The sequence below is a fragment of the Pteropus medius genome, unplaced genomic scaffold (genome assembly GCF_902729225.1).
Source record: "Pteropus medius unplaced genomic scaffold, Ma_sr-lr_union100, whole genome shotgun sequence".
NCBI lineage: Eukaryota > Metazoa > Chordata > Mammalia > Chiroptera > Pteropodidae > Pteropus > Pteropus medius.
Genome location: NW_024344378.1, coordinates 19,933,752 through 19,947,888, shown reverse-complemented (window position 1 = coordinate 19,947,888; position 14,137 = coordinate 19,933,752). Strand labels below are relative to the sequence as shown.

Genomic DNA, 14,137 nt, shown 5'->3' with positions numbered 1-14,137 from the left:
ACCGATGCTCTGCTCTGCTAGCAGCGCCAGCGCTAATCCCGCCCGGCCTTCTAGCAAATAGCGATCCGATGGGAGTGCGGGGGGTGGGCTAGGAGCCGCCCTCAGTCGCGAAGCGCCAGCTCGGTCTGGCAAGGAGCTCCTTGTTGAGGACTCGGACCCGCCGACTTCCCCCTCTAAAATAGGGGGTGGCGGGGAGAGGTTGCATTCTCGTGGAAGGGGAGATGGAAATCTGGAATCAGACCGAAGAGGACGGGAAGGGTCCGGGAGAGGTGGTGCTTCTTCGCTGTCCAGGCCTATCCGCCTACTCCAGAGGCCTTAGCAGAGTCCTCGGAGGTTGCCAGTACCTGGGAAGGGGGTAAGTGGACTTGAAAGGACTCTGGCTCTGCCTTTGGACTGCAACGACCCCTCAACTCCCCAGGCCTGCCCCCATTCCGCTCCCCGTTCCACCAGGGCCAGCGTGGAGGGGACTCCAAGTGCAGCGCTCTGAGATGAGGGAGAGCGTGGGCCTATCCAGTGGGTGGCCCGGGACGGAACGAATCCCAGAATCTACGGAAAATTGGGAGAAATCGGAAGAAGTGAAGGATTGAGTGGCCGCCGCCCCAAAGTGCCCCCCTTCTCGAAGCTTGAGCACCACCCGCCCACGGCCCGGCCTCGGGGAGACGGAGCCAGCCCCTGAGAGTCCCCGCCCCCCCACCCCCCGAGGCCGGAGGTATTAGTGCTGCTTGATCAGACCTCATTTCCTGCGAAAATGAAAACATATTCAGGGTCCTTAATAAAGTGAATGACGAGGCTTCGGGTGTAATTGAGCTTCCGGTTGGTGGCTATTTCCTTAAACTGACAGTGGAAAAAATGTAAATCCACAGCCCTCAGATGTAATTATATGATTATCAGAAAGAGGTGTAGGGTGGACTCGTCGAGACCCAGAGGCAACAACCTGAGAAATGGGCACAAACGCTTACCCAGACCAAGGGACCCAGAAGTCCCAGACCTCCACACCGACCCCCGCATCCAAGCGCGCGCCTCTGCAAGCTTCAGACTCTCCTCCCATCCTAAGACCCGTCCTGCTGCTACCATCGGAAAACGCTGGATCTTTATTTATACTCTGGGGCGGGGGTGGGTCTTTTCCTTCCTCTGAGAAGAGGAGTGTCCTCTAGGGCAGGGATGCGACCTGGCAGAGAGTCCCCGGACCGATCCCCTGGACCAAGCGCGCCCAGGCTGCATATTTCTATGCATAATCCAATTTTCTCGTGACTATCTAGTTAAACTCTTTAACAACAGCTACATAATTAGAATTTGGATTCCCATTAATTTTCCCTGGGCCTCAAACCATTTGCAGCTCACACTGGTAATTAATGCGATACATCACTAACTTTACCCAGCACCCGCCAGCCGGGCTTAGGTCGCTCGCCTGGCGCCTGGCGCTCCTGCGCGGGGCCCTGACCGCGGACCCCATTTTCCGAGTGGGGCCCTTTCCCTCCCTCCAAAGCTAGATGCATCGGCCCGCACACCCAAAGCCTTCTTTCCAGGAAATTTCACAATTAAAAATATTTATCGAGAGCAGCTTTACGTTTCTGGGTTCCCAGTCTCGGGGCGTCTGGGTAGGCTATTAAGAGTAATTAGCATCTTTTGCGCATGCAGATTTACTTCGCTCATTGCCACATAACTCATCCCTAAAAGCCAGCGCTGGCGAACACAGGCGCCGCCGTCAAAGCCACCGCCAGAGCTACCGCCCCCGCCTGGGTCTGACTAGAGCTCCCCCGGCCCTAAGAGCCCAGTACGCTGCCTGCTCCTAGTTTCTCCGATCAAGCTGTAGGATGCTGCACCTCCAGTGAAAATGTTCCCACCCTCGAGACGAATAACGCGAGGGCGACCTCAGGCGGCGGGGGATAGCCTAAGCAAGCTCTCCCAGCTGCCTGGGCCGCTCCGTCTGAACCCGAGGCATTGCGACCGCGCACATGTGTGCGCAAGCGAGTGGGAGTGTCTGTGTATGCTCGCCCGCGTGCGCTCGAGTGCACGTGCATGTGGTTGCTAGTGCGCGTTCCTGAGACTGCGCGAGGGCGCGCGTGGAAAACGAGGTGCTCTCTGCCCACCCCTTTCCAGGACCGCAGCTCAAATGCCAATCCCAGGCCACCTAGCTAGGGCACCGAGGTTCAGAGAAATATTCGGGCCCCTACCTTGCCTCGATTTCCCTTCTACAGGGCTGGCCGCATCCAGCCAGGGGGCCTGGAGTGCGCAGCGCCGGGCGGGAGGGAAATTGGGAGGTCGGAAGCCGGGTCGTATCTGAGCGTAGGTTGCCGGGTGCCGGTGAGAGGCTGCCGGAGAGAGGGCAGGCGGAGCAGGGAGTATTGAGAGGTGGTTGGGGGACCGCTGTGGGGCAGCCAGAGACGACGCGGCCTGGAGGGATTGGGGTGGGGTAGGGGTGGGAATGGGGGCGGGCACAGCTACAAAGTGGTGGTGGGAGGGCCAGAGCCAGGAAGCGCTCCGGTCTGAGGCACCCACTCCAGGTTCGTTATTAACACGCTGGGAAGACCGTGAGCCGCCCAACTTTCTTCTCTTTAATGAGCCTAGAAGAAGAGGCTGCCCTGAAGGGGTTTGTTCATTAAAGATGTAGCTGGAGGAATATTGTCTCATTAATTATCTGGTTTTAATTACACTGCTACCCTTTGCATCCAGAGATGGGCAAAGTTGATTCAGTGGCGCCACCCCCTTTAGCTTAAAGAGTCGGGCCAGGCAAGGGGATAGGAGAGGGCGGCAGGAACTCATGTGCCAGGGAGGGTGTAAGCAGGCATTTGGGGCGTGTCCTGCCGTGAATCTCTATGCGAGAGAGCTTGATGACTGCGTGTGTTTGTGTGTGGATGAAGTCTGAGTGTGAATCTGAAAATGTGCGTGTGTCGGAGTGTGTATGACCACGTGCGCCTGAAAGGCCATGTAGACGTGACTTGGGTGTCTATGTAGGCTCCGCGCCTGTGTGCGGTTCTGTATGTTTGGGTGTGAGTGTGGGTAGCTGAGTGTGTCTACAGACAGGCCCAAGAGTGGGGGGTCTAAGTGAACAGGAGTATGACGGGGTAGCTGTGCCTGCGTGTGACTAAGAGGGTGGTTTCTTACCCATCAGCTCAAGTGACTGACTGTCTCTGTGTCTCTGCTGTGCGCCCATGTGCCCCAGTGTACATGAGTGTGGAGTGGGCGGCACTCCACAGCTAGAGCATTGCAGGAGCTGGGACCTTTCCAAGGACCTGGCTCGTTTTTCGAGGGTCCCCAGATCTGGGGTGCCATCCAGAAACCGTGGTCTTTCTGGAAGGGGGTTATTTAAGGGGGTCCCCATCCATGCCTCTTCTCTTGTCAGGCCGGCTCAGTGCTAAAGCGGGGGCCGTTTTCCCTTTAAATCGTGGACACTTTGACAGGGGACATTAAGGACCCGGCTGCTCAGGCTGAGCAGATCATAAAACCGGACAGGCAATTTCTGCTCCCGCCAAATAGCCGGGCAAACTCGTTCTGCATCTTTGGTTTTAATGCACTAAACTGGCAGCTAAGCAGGGAGTGAGCAAAGGGGGGGTCTGGAGCCCCCACATACACCAGCACACACACCCACACTGGCACAAACACCCCTTCACACCCTTGTGCCCCACGCCCCGCCCCTGACCCCCCCACCGATGGAATTATCAACTAGAATTTGATTAATATGCAAATCGCAGGCAAACAGCTCCATATAATTCTTTCAGTGGAGAGTAATTAATCACCAGTTAAAGCAAATTAATACATATATCAATTTTGTCAGAAACATGCTTAGTTCAATCGCCCGTAAAATTGAAGTTTGAAGTATTAAGAGGCTCTGCAGAAACGCCAGGACTAAAACTTTCAAATTGATCCTATTTAGTAATCAATCAGGCTCTCCCCTCAGGTTAATCTGCCTAATTTTTCATCTCAAATCATACACTTTACTGACACGCCATCTAGCAAACAGTCGATAAAAAGTTAACAAAAATGATAACGACTCCAGCCAGAGCCATTGTGCAGGACGGTGGGCAGCGGGTGGCTTTGACTGCATTTCTGGGGCGGTTAGGGATTTGGTTCTTAGGCCAAGGGCTGGGAGCTCCCCCAGACAACCGGAGTCTTCCTGCCCCACCACCCTTGTCTGCTGGTCGCTGCCTTCTGCTGCTCTTGGACTCCTCTCAGAACATCCGAACATGGCAGCATTTCTCCCAAAGTAGCCTAAACCAGCCAGCTCCCTCCCCACACCTGCAGTTGCGTAGAATACCTGCAAGCTTGTGCATTGTGTGCTTGTGGTAACTGTGGGCTGTGCCTCTGTCACTGTATTGTCACCGTATTGTATGTATAACGGTGAGGATGAGGATGGTGTATCTGTTTAATAGCAAAGGCTTATCTGTTGAACTGTTGCATGTGCTACTGGCTGCCTATATTTTAGTGGGTGTGCTGGATCATATGTGACTACACTGGGCTTCTGGGCATCCTGTATGTCTGTGTAGCTGTGGGGGCGTATTGAGTTTCTGCATTGTGGATCTGTGTAACTTGGTACCTGCTTTGTGTGTGTTTGCATTGCTTCTGAGATGTCTGCATGACACTGTGTACTTGTGTTATGTGGACCCCGGATTGGCCGTGGGTCGTGGGCCCACCTGGACCCATATCTTTTGTTTACATGTGGGCACATGGTCCCAGTGGGGCCTCAGACAGCTGGATCAATAGGCCCCATCACAGACATTAGGAGAGAGGAAACAGTCCCAGTGGAGACTTGAGCAGCTCTGAGAGATGAGAGGGGTCACCTCTTCCCATCCTAGCTTCTGTGTTGAAGGAGGGTAGTAGGTAAGGGGAAAGGAAGGCCTCTATTTCTTGGCTGAGGGGACTCCCAGTCCTGAATCCCTCTCCACAGAGCCCTCGACCCACTGCTTCTCAGTTGGGCCCCTGAATTTGGGGTGTAGGGGTGCAGACAATCATTTTGGGGTGCCTCCATCCCATGTATTCAGATGTTACAACCACAACCAAATGTGATAACATCTCATCTCAAACCTTTATATACACATGCTGATAACTAAACTCGCACAGGTCCCAGGGTACTCAAAGGTAACTAATCTTTCCCATCACATCCACCTCCTCACCCGCAAACAACTAGCCCCATGCAGCTCTCCAAGGAGAAGCCTGCACACAACCACATGCACACACCAACACACAGTGATCATTGTGCACACTTGCACATACATATACCAGGTTCCAAAGCAGGCAGGACGTATTCACTCCCAACCCTGCAGGCAGCATCACCCATCCGCCATGTGCACATGTGCTATTTGTCCCCACCCCAGTTTGGGCAGGGCTGAGCCCCCTCTCCCCCGCCTCCAGGGAGGAAGAACTTCTTTTGAGTGAGCTAAAGGAAGCTGGGCCTTTGAGGGTGACCTGGTACTCATGCAGCCAAAGATGAATTTGCAGATTATTTTTGAGACAAAGGTTCAGCCCGGGGATCCACTTGAGTAGGAGAGGACAGGCAGGGCAGCCTGGCATTACCCAACAGTATAGCAGACGAACCCTCCACCCTGACCTGTTCTCAAAGAAGCAGAGTCCATGTCCGCATAGTGTTTATTCACTTGCCTCAGCTGCCTTGAGAGTAAATGCATGCCCAGGCCGAAGTTCTCCCTCCCACTTTTGGCTGCTCCTCTCATGAGCCTCCTCCCCTCAGGCCATGTGCTCTCCACACTCCCACCCCACCCACTGTAAGTATAAATTGGAGTAGCCAGCTTGGTCAAGCTGCTTGGAGCGAGGAGTCTGGTTGTCTGTAGCTTCAGTTCCACATCGGTGTTCATTTTCCTGGTTATCTGTCCATACTAGCTCCCTGCACACATCATCACTCGCCCACTGGTCACACCCACCTCAGTGACAGCTTTACTTCTTTCCTTTTCCATTGCACAAACTTAGTCACACCTACTTGCACACGCTAGTTTGCAACAATCAGTTACAGGAACGCATCAGCACATACCCAGTTATCCCCAGTTTCACATGCTCTGTTTCCATCAATCAGCTGTACATGCCCAGCTTCTCAGTTGCACACACTTTCTGACACACTCAGTGACACACTGTGTTGATGCCTGTGAAGCTGGCCATACACACTCACCCTCAGCCCCAAGTCTCTCCCAGTACTGGTAGCTGGTAGGAACAGACAAGTTGACTTGCAGCCCTGAATCTGAGAGAGGAGATGTGGGGCCCAGAGGAAACTCAGGTGGAAATTCTCCTCCCTCTAGAGTATTGCTCTCCCCGTCATGTACATGCATCAGGACAAAGAACCCTCACTTTATTCCAGTCCCAGGGGTCTTTCCTTTGGGAGGCATGGTCTGTTTACCCACTTAGGGACAGGCTCTCAGCTGCCCCAGGTCTGCCAGCCTCTGCCCAAGACCTCCATTCATGCACATGCACTGTCTAGAGACGCACCTATTTCCCACACAACTCAACCTCCCACCATTCCACAGGCTAACCACCACCCAGCACAGCCACAGTTCTAATCCCACTCACACCGGCATACACAATTCTCCACTTTACAACAGTAACTTCCTACCTGCTGCCTCTCATGATGCCAGTTCACTGAGGTTTCAGATCTCCCACATGCTTTTGCAGCCCCTGACCCTGTCCACGCTGGGTCCCCTATCTAGTCACTCTTCCCTACACCTCCCTGGCTTTCTTATGCCCCTTGCCAGGTGTACGTCTTAGGGGAACATCCGTATTCTTAGCACAGACCACTTCCTGGGCCTCAAAAAGAGGGGATGGCTATTAGGGTAGGGAGCACAAGGTGCCCCTGGGTTCCAGCGGCTGGGGACATGCAGGGCTGGGTGACTGGACTTTCCCGGACCTGAAGGCTCAGAAGGGTGGGGAGGAGGGGGTCCCCACGGCTACCAGCAGGGGCGGAGGGGAGGCATGCGGCCCCAGCCCGTCCCTTTCAGGGGGGACTCATGCATCAAACTTCAATTTTCCGGACGATTGAATTAGTGATTTTTTTTCTCCTGAACTAAAATACACTTAAGTCTTTGGGATTAATTACCACGTTCTGGTCCCTCAGACTGGAGTATTACTTATCAGAGCTGCGTCTGACACCGGCCGGGTACCTCGTAAAATAAGGAACTGTGCCTCTCCGCCTCACGCGGCGCCGCCCGCCAGCCCCGGGGCCCGGGAAGGCGGAGCGGGGAAAGAGAGCTAGCTAAACTGCGCAATGGGGTCCCGCCTGTCCGCATGTCGCGGGGTCCCAAGTCAGAAGATCAGAAATCTCCTGCTTCGGGAAGTTGGTGAGCCGGCCAAGGCCTCGCGCCCAACGGGGAAGAGACAAAGCCGGGTCGCTTCGCCAGGGCAGCGGGTAACTGAAAGCGGGTCTGCAGAGTGGCCAGAGTCCTACACGGAACATGCCTACAACTGCCCCAGGAGATGAAGTAACTCGGGGCACAGGGCGCGCGGCCCAGAGGGTCCCAAGCTTTAACGAATCTCGTCTGAGAATGGGCGCAGGGCTCACAACACCTCACTTATCCACGCCACACTCACACGCACACTCGCACGCAGAGAACAACACACATAATGCACACGCCACGCTCCCATGGAGCACACGCGCGGTGCACACACCACACAGCCGCACCCTAGGTAGGCTCAGCGGGCTCCTGCTCAGAGGCCCAGAGCCGGCGCTCGTATTCGAGGCCCTTTTACATCACAGTTCCCTGTAGTAGAGCCCCAGGCGCGGCCAAGGCCATCCGAGCGCCCGCGCCTGCACCGGCGTGCGGGTCGCAGCTAACCATCAAGGTCGGGAGAGCTGAGGAGAGGGTGGGCGGGAGCTCAGGCCCCGGATTCCAGCCCCTTGCTCCAGCCTACAGTCAAACCCCGAGGCCTGGCCCGCGTATCCACTGCCTCCCTGCGCGATTCTGCCAGTAAACCAGCTCCGTGCGGCGGTATTTGGCCAGGCAGAGTCCGGCCGCAACGGCCACACGCGCTGTCGGTGGGTCTCTGGAAGGCCACCAGCGGCCTGGCGCAGGCATTGAATCCAGCAGAGCCTAGGAAACTGCGGGGCGGCTCGAGTCCGCTCCCCAAAGTGTGCGGGATCTAGCGCGCGGCGCGCTCTCCCCGGACCTCCCGGCTCTGGGCAAAGCCCAGGGCTTCTGCATGTGTTTCTCTCCCCTTCCCTCCGACGATGGTCTTGTCCTTCTTTCACCAGACCTTCTTTATGGCCTATAAGAACAACGAATTCCTTCTTGTCTTTCAAGGCCTGGGTCCAAGGCCACCTCCTCCGTGAAGCCCCCACCACTCGAAGTCCGAAGCTGTCTCTCCGAGTTCAGCAAATGCACTTTCCTTGCCCCTGGGCCTAGGTCCTCTGTTAGCGCCGGGTATGCGGTGGGTCTCTTCCATTAGACTGAGAGCTCCTTGAGGGCAGGAACTAGATCGGATTTGTTTCCATTTTCCCACCCCTAGAGCGGCCTGGAGCCAAAAAGACGCACAATAAACATTTACTACATTGAATGGATCTTTCCCTTTATTTTATTAATCCTTCCCCTTCCTTCTTTCTTTTCCTCCTTCCTTTCTCCCTCGTTATTTTTTATTTCTTGGTTATATTCAATTGTCATGTTTTTCAGGCTCATTAAATCCATTTAGAGACAAAAGAATAAAGGCAGAAAGGGAAGGAGGGGGAGGAGGGAAGGGGGAGGGGAGGAGAGGGGGAGGCCGGAGAAGCAAACAAATAACCCGCTTTAACTAGACGGGCGGATAAATGGCCCCGTTTCTCCTCAGCCCCGATGCGCCTGCTTAGCCGCACGCCCCGCGGGCGCCGCAGCTCCGGTGGGCTCAGCCGCAGGGCCGCCGCCCCCGGCCCAAAGGGACCCAGCAGGGCCCGGGCCCGGGGCCGCGAAGCAGGGAGCGGCCGGAGGTGCCAGGGCCGCTTCATTGGGATTCATGGGCGTGTTGGGCGGGCGGCCCGGGGCTCTGGGCGCGGGGCGGGGGCCAGTAAGGGGGGTGCGCACGCCGGGCGCAGATGCCTGGGTGACCGCCGCGCCGCGGTCCCTGCGCCGCCTTTGTGCCGGGGAGGCGCGCGCGGGGACCTAATCCATCAAATTGTCTACAAATTGTGAAGAAAATTCAAAAACCATATGGTCGCCAGCGCCGGCGCGCTCAGGGCTGCGGAGGGCCGCGGCCGCGCCCGCACCCGGAGCCACGGGGGGCTGGGCCCGGCTATTGTCGCCTGTCAGCGGCCGCCCAGGTCCATTCGTCCCGGCCTTCATGGTCCGCGCTCCGAATTACAGACCCATCCATCCTGAGAGAGGGCGATTTATGTCGCCCGAGAGGAACCGGCCGCACGCCGGCCCGGCTGCCTGGCCGTCTCTTTCCTTCTTTCGTTCTCTCCCCTCTCTTCTCTCCCCTCTCTCCTCTTCCCATTCTCTCTTTCTCTCTCTCTCTCTCCTCTTTCTTTCTCCCCACTGTCTGTGACGATCCACTTTCTCGCTGTGCTTTTGGAGTGTCTTTCTGTGTTCCTTCTTTTTCTGTCCTCTGTCTCTTAGTTTCCTCCCGGACACGCACGTTCCCGACTCAGGCCCTGGGGCCCCATCGCCTGCCCAAGACCAGATGCGCATTTCTCACATCAATTTTGCGGAGAAAAGAGGGCTGAGCGGCCTGGAGGCGGGACCCTCCTCTGGTGACAGCAGCCACTCGCCAGCCCAGCGACAACAAAAGCCCAGAGAGAAACCCGCTCAGTTCCGAAAAGTGAAAGCAGCCTACGTCCTTTGCCCCAGCCCCCTCGTGGTGCAGGAACCCCGGAGAGTCCTTGGGAGATTGATGTCTCTGCCCCCAGCCCAGTTAGGGGCCCAGAATTTGTGAATATCACCAGGTATTCATCCCAGCTCTCAAAAGGTTCCAGGCCAACATCTCCCTGTGCCCGTGTGCGCAATTCAGCCTGTCCTTGGTGCCTTCGGCCTCATTTTTATCCCTCCCGCAAGGGTGAGGCCCTTCTGCGGAACCGAAACTCGGGAGCCCTTAGCCTCCACCCCGCTGTCGGGCTGACCTATACCTGCCGTACACCGGACCAGGGAGCCCGGTACCAGGGAGCGCAGGAAGAATGTCCTTGGGTCCCGGGTGGGATGCACGAACCGTAGGGCAAGTCCTTCTCCACCCTTTGCTCCACACAAATTAATTTTTCACTCGTGGCGTCCCCAACGTACGCACTCATTTGTGCCCAGCAGTGCACGCCTCACTTTTTACCCGGACCTGGCGAAGACCGCTTCTCTCCCTACCCCCAACCCCATTTGGAGGCTACTGCGTGTTTGTGAGCGAGAAGCGCCTCCTCCTCCTACTTCCCCTCACCCCTCATTCTCACGCCTGCCCTGAAACTCCTCCAAATCTCTAAGGCCCGTGCAGCCGGCGACGAGCAGTGGGGAGACACCGAGTCTGCCGCGGCTTCCCTGAATAGGGCCCTCTCAATCAGACACGGTCACCGCCGCTTCTAGTAAAATGGCAAAGACTTTATTTATCGGAGAAAGAGGCCTTGGGTACAGTCCGGGGAGGAGAAGGCAGGGCAGGAGCAGGAAGGGGGTACGCGGGACTCACCCTCATTTGGCCACCCTTGTCTGGCCAGGTCGAGCTAGGAGCAGGGCGTTGGAGACTGACAGCAAGACAAACCCAGAGCTGTGAAAGAGGTGGGGTGAGGGCTTAGGTTGGCCTCCTCTCAGTCTCTGTCACATGCAAAAAAATTCTAAAAAGAGTAAAAAATAATTCTAGGGCTTTGGGTTCCTTTTTCGTTGGTTGGTTGGTTGGTTGGTTGGATTCCCCCCTGCTTTGTCTCTAAGGCTGGAACCCCAGCAGTTAGTCCAAGGAAACCGAGAGAGGGTGGGGAGATACCTTAAAAATAGCCTTACTGAGCATTGGGAGGCAGAAATGCTATCGAAAACAGACTTCTTTTGCGAAGGGGAAAAAAAGATCGATTTGGAACTTGTAAGTCAGGACCCAGTTGCCCACCTCAGCCCCTTCCCACGCGGGGGGGGGAAAAAGGCAGAAGGAAATAAAAGAAGTCAACTGCAATAGGCCTAAAGAGGTGAGGAGGGAGAGGGCCGGTGCATTCGCCACATGCAGAGAAAAATCAAAACAGTAGGGGCGGCCCCCTCCTTCAGACCGCGGGATTCAGTGTTCAGTTACCCTAGATTCTGCCTCGCCCTCAGCAAACCCGGAAGCTTAAGAGCTTTGAAAACATGAAAATCTCCGAGATTTTAAAAAAAAAGTCAGCCTGCGGTGGTAAGAACCCGCTATATAGGTTTAAATATTTATACAGAAGCCCTACAGAACTGCACGGAAAGGGCTCCCGGGGCGGCGGAGGCCGCGCGCAGCGGTCGGCCGGCCGGCCAGCCCGGGTTTATTGCTTCGAGAGGGAAGAGGCGGCTGCTGGGAGCCGAGTCCGGGCCAGGGACAGGGGAGAAGGCGGGAGTTGTAGAGGAGGTCCCAGCTCCCCTCGGCGGTCCGGTCCGGGAGGTGGCGGGCCTATGGGCTCCAGGAACCCGAGGCGGCGGAAGATACCAGGCGCCGCTCAATCGTCCACGTCGATCTCTTCGTCTTCCTCATCCTCCGAGCAGTCCTGGCTGCTGGCTGGCTGGTCCGTGAGTGGGGAGGCGGGTGAGAGCTGCAGGGGCCCGGCGCCCGGAGCCTGCGGGGCGCCTGGGGGGAGTGCCGGAGAGCCAGGCCTCGACTTGGCCCTGCCACAGCCGCCGCCGCCCGCGGCCTCCGAGTTCTGCTCCAGTTCGGCCAGCGCTACGATGTCCATCTGCCCGCTGGGGCCCAGTTTCTTGGCGGACTCCACATCGGCCTTCATCTCCTCCAGGTCCCGCTTGAGCTTGGCTCGCCGATTCTGAAACCAGGTGATGACCTGAGCATTGGTGAGGCCCAGCTGCTGCGCGATTTGGTCGCGATCGGCAGGGGACAGGTACTTCTGGTAGAGGAAGCGCTTCTCCAACTCGTAGATCTGGTGGTTGGTGAAGGCCGTGCGCGACTTTCGCCTCTTTTTGGGGGTCTGCCGCTGCCCGAAGATGGTCATCCCATCTCGGCCTGCGAGGAAACCATAGTATAGGCTTGCACCAGGGGAAAAGAGACTACCCCGGCTCCCGCTCATGCCACCCAGGCCCATCCAGCCTGCAGCCTGCCGCTGTTCCCTCCTCAGATTTGATTTGGCTTGCCCGACTAAGGCAAGCCTTAGTTATAGCAACTCCCTACCTCAGTCTCTGGTCTACCAAAAGTCCCTAGGAAAAATTGTTTTGATTTCTGCCATCCCATCCCCGTAAGAGTCGTTTTGAAAAATTCGAGGTTGCTGGAGGAGGAGAGAGCCAGTCAGGGACACCCTGACTAAGATGTCAGTGTTGGTATTCCACCTCTTCCCAACCACCCCAACTCTTACTCAAAAGTTCTCAGCAAAGGACTCTCCATTTCCTACCCCAGGAACAGGGCTAAGAGTGGCCAAGCCACTGAGAACAGGAGGGAGCCAGACAGGACAGACAGACTGCAGAGAGCTTGGGTTCCCGCCACCCCTCCCCACTCTGGCCTATCCAAAGGTCCCCAGGAAATAGGGTTTGGGTCCTGTCCCACCCATCTCCACTCCCAGCGGCAGCGGCTTGAGCTGGAGGGCCCTGACTGCCGGCACCGGAGGAAGCGAGCAGAGGCACAGGGTACGACGAAGTGCATTGGGCACCGGAAGCAGGGCTCTGGGGGCTGGGTGCAGGGGAACCCAGCGGCGGCACCTACCTTCGGCTGCCTGCAGGACGCTGACCTCCAGCCCCTTAAAGGTCTTGCTGGCGAGCTCCTCCAGCGCACACAGTGGCGAGGTCTGCGAGAGCAGCGCGCGGCCCGCCAGGGGCAAGCCGCCCGGCGCGTGCTTGTCAGCGGCCGCCAGCAGGTGCGCCGCCCCGCACAGCGAGTAACTTCTTCTCACAGACGGCTTGTTGAGGATGTCCTCGATGCTGAACGGCGTCAGCGGCTTGTTGGAGTTGGCGGGCGGCGGCAGGTGGTCCAGCGGGCTGCGCCGCCGCTCCTCCCCCGGCGCCGCCTTGCCGTCCTCCTTGGAAGTCATCTCGGCCTTGTTTGGGGGCCGGGCCGGGGCGGCTCGGGCCGCGGGAACCCAGCCCGCGGGCAGTTCGGGCGCCGGGCGGCCTGGGCGGGCGGCAGCGGAGGGTGGGAAGGAGGCCGCGCTCTGCAGGGCGCGGGCCGAGCGCCGGCGGGCGCGGAGCCGATTAGCGCAGCGGCAGAGGCAAGCACAGCCGCACGGGGCTCCGGGAGGAGGGCGCTGACGCGGGCGCTGCCGCCGCCGGGGCTTCCAGCAATCCGGGGCCCGAGCCGGGGCGCGCCGCGCGGGGCTCCAGTTTCGCCAGCCCCGGTGCTATTTAAAGGTGTCAGGTGGCTCCGCGGCAGCTCCTGGCCCTGGGTCCTGGCGGCGGCAGTTGGAAGAGCCGAGGCGAGGGCGCAGATCCCGTACTACGAGGGGAGGCGGAGAGATGGGGCAATTGACTATTGCTAACAAGTTAGCCTTGATCGAGGAGTAATCAATTATCTGCAGCGGCACTTTCTCTCTCTCTCTCTCTCTCTCTCTCTCTCTCTCTCTCTCTCTCCTTTCCTGTCTTTCTCCTCTCTTCTCTCTGTTCTCCTCCCTCCCCTCTCCTCTCTACCTCCTTCTATCTTCTCTCTTCTGCTCCCCCCCGTCTCCTTCTCTCCCTCTCCCTCGCCCTCTCTTTCACTCTCTGTCTGTCCAATACAAGCGGCTCTAAGTTGGGAAGCTCATTAATTAGCGGGCCGGGGGTAGGAGGAGCCGGCTGGAATTAGCCTGCCTAATGCGCCTGTCAGTCCGGGCGCTGTGCCGCGCTCGGCCCGAGCTGTTTGTAAATTACATTAGCGGAGCCTTTATTGCACCCGAACCTTCGACAACTGAGAAGCCGCCGCCCCCACCCCAAACTGAGAACCGCGCTCCCCGCACACCCACCTCCCACTGGCCTGGCTGAGATGGCAGCGCTGGCCCGGAGGTCTCAGGCTCTCCGACCCGGGATTTGGCGCCCTATAAGGGCGGCGAGAGTCGAGCCTGGGAGGTATGCGGCCACCGCGCGCGCCAGGTAAGACCAGGAGCTTGGATGGGTTCCGCCACCGCCTATTGCGGACT

General features: G+C 57.7%; 1 protein-coding gene across 1 annotated transcript; it reads right to left on the bottom strand.

Moving 5' to 3' along the window:
• Positions 1–11,161: 11,161 nt before the first annotated feature.
• LBX1 (ladybird homeobox 1) lies at positions 11,162–13,191 on the bottom strand. The gene is made up of 2 exons (XM_039872427.1): positions 12,736–13,191; positions 11,162–12,045 (listed from the first exon to the last, which is right to left on the bottom strand). Exons 1-2 carry the CDS (start codon positions 13,058–13,060, stop codon positions 11,531–11,533), a joined length of 840 nt encoding a protein of 279 aa, XP_039728361.1. The 5' UTR covers positions 13,061–13,191; the 3' UTR covers positions 11,162–11,530.
• Between the last annotated feature and the right edge of the window lie 946 nt (positions 13,192–14,137).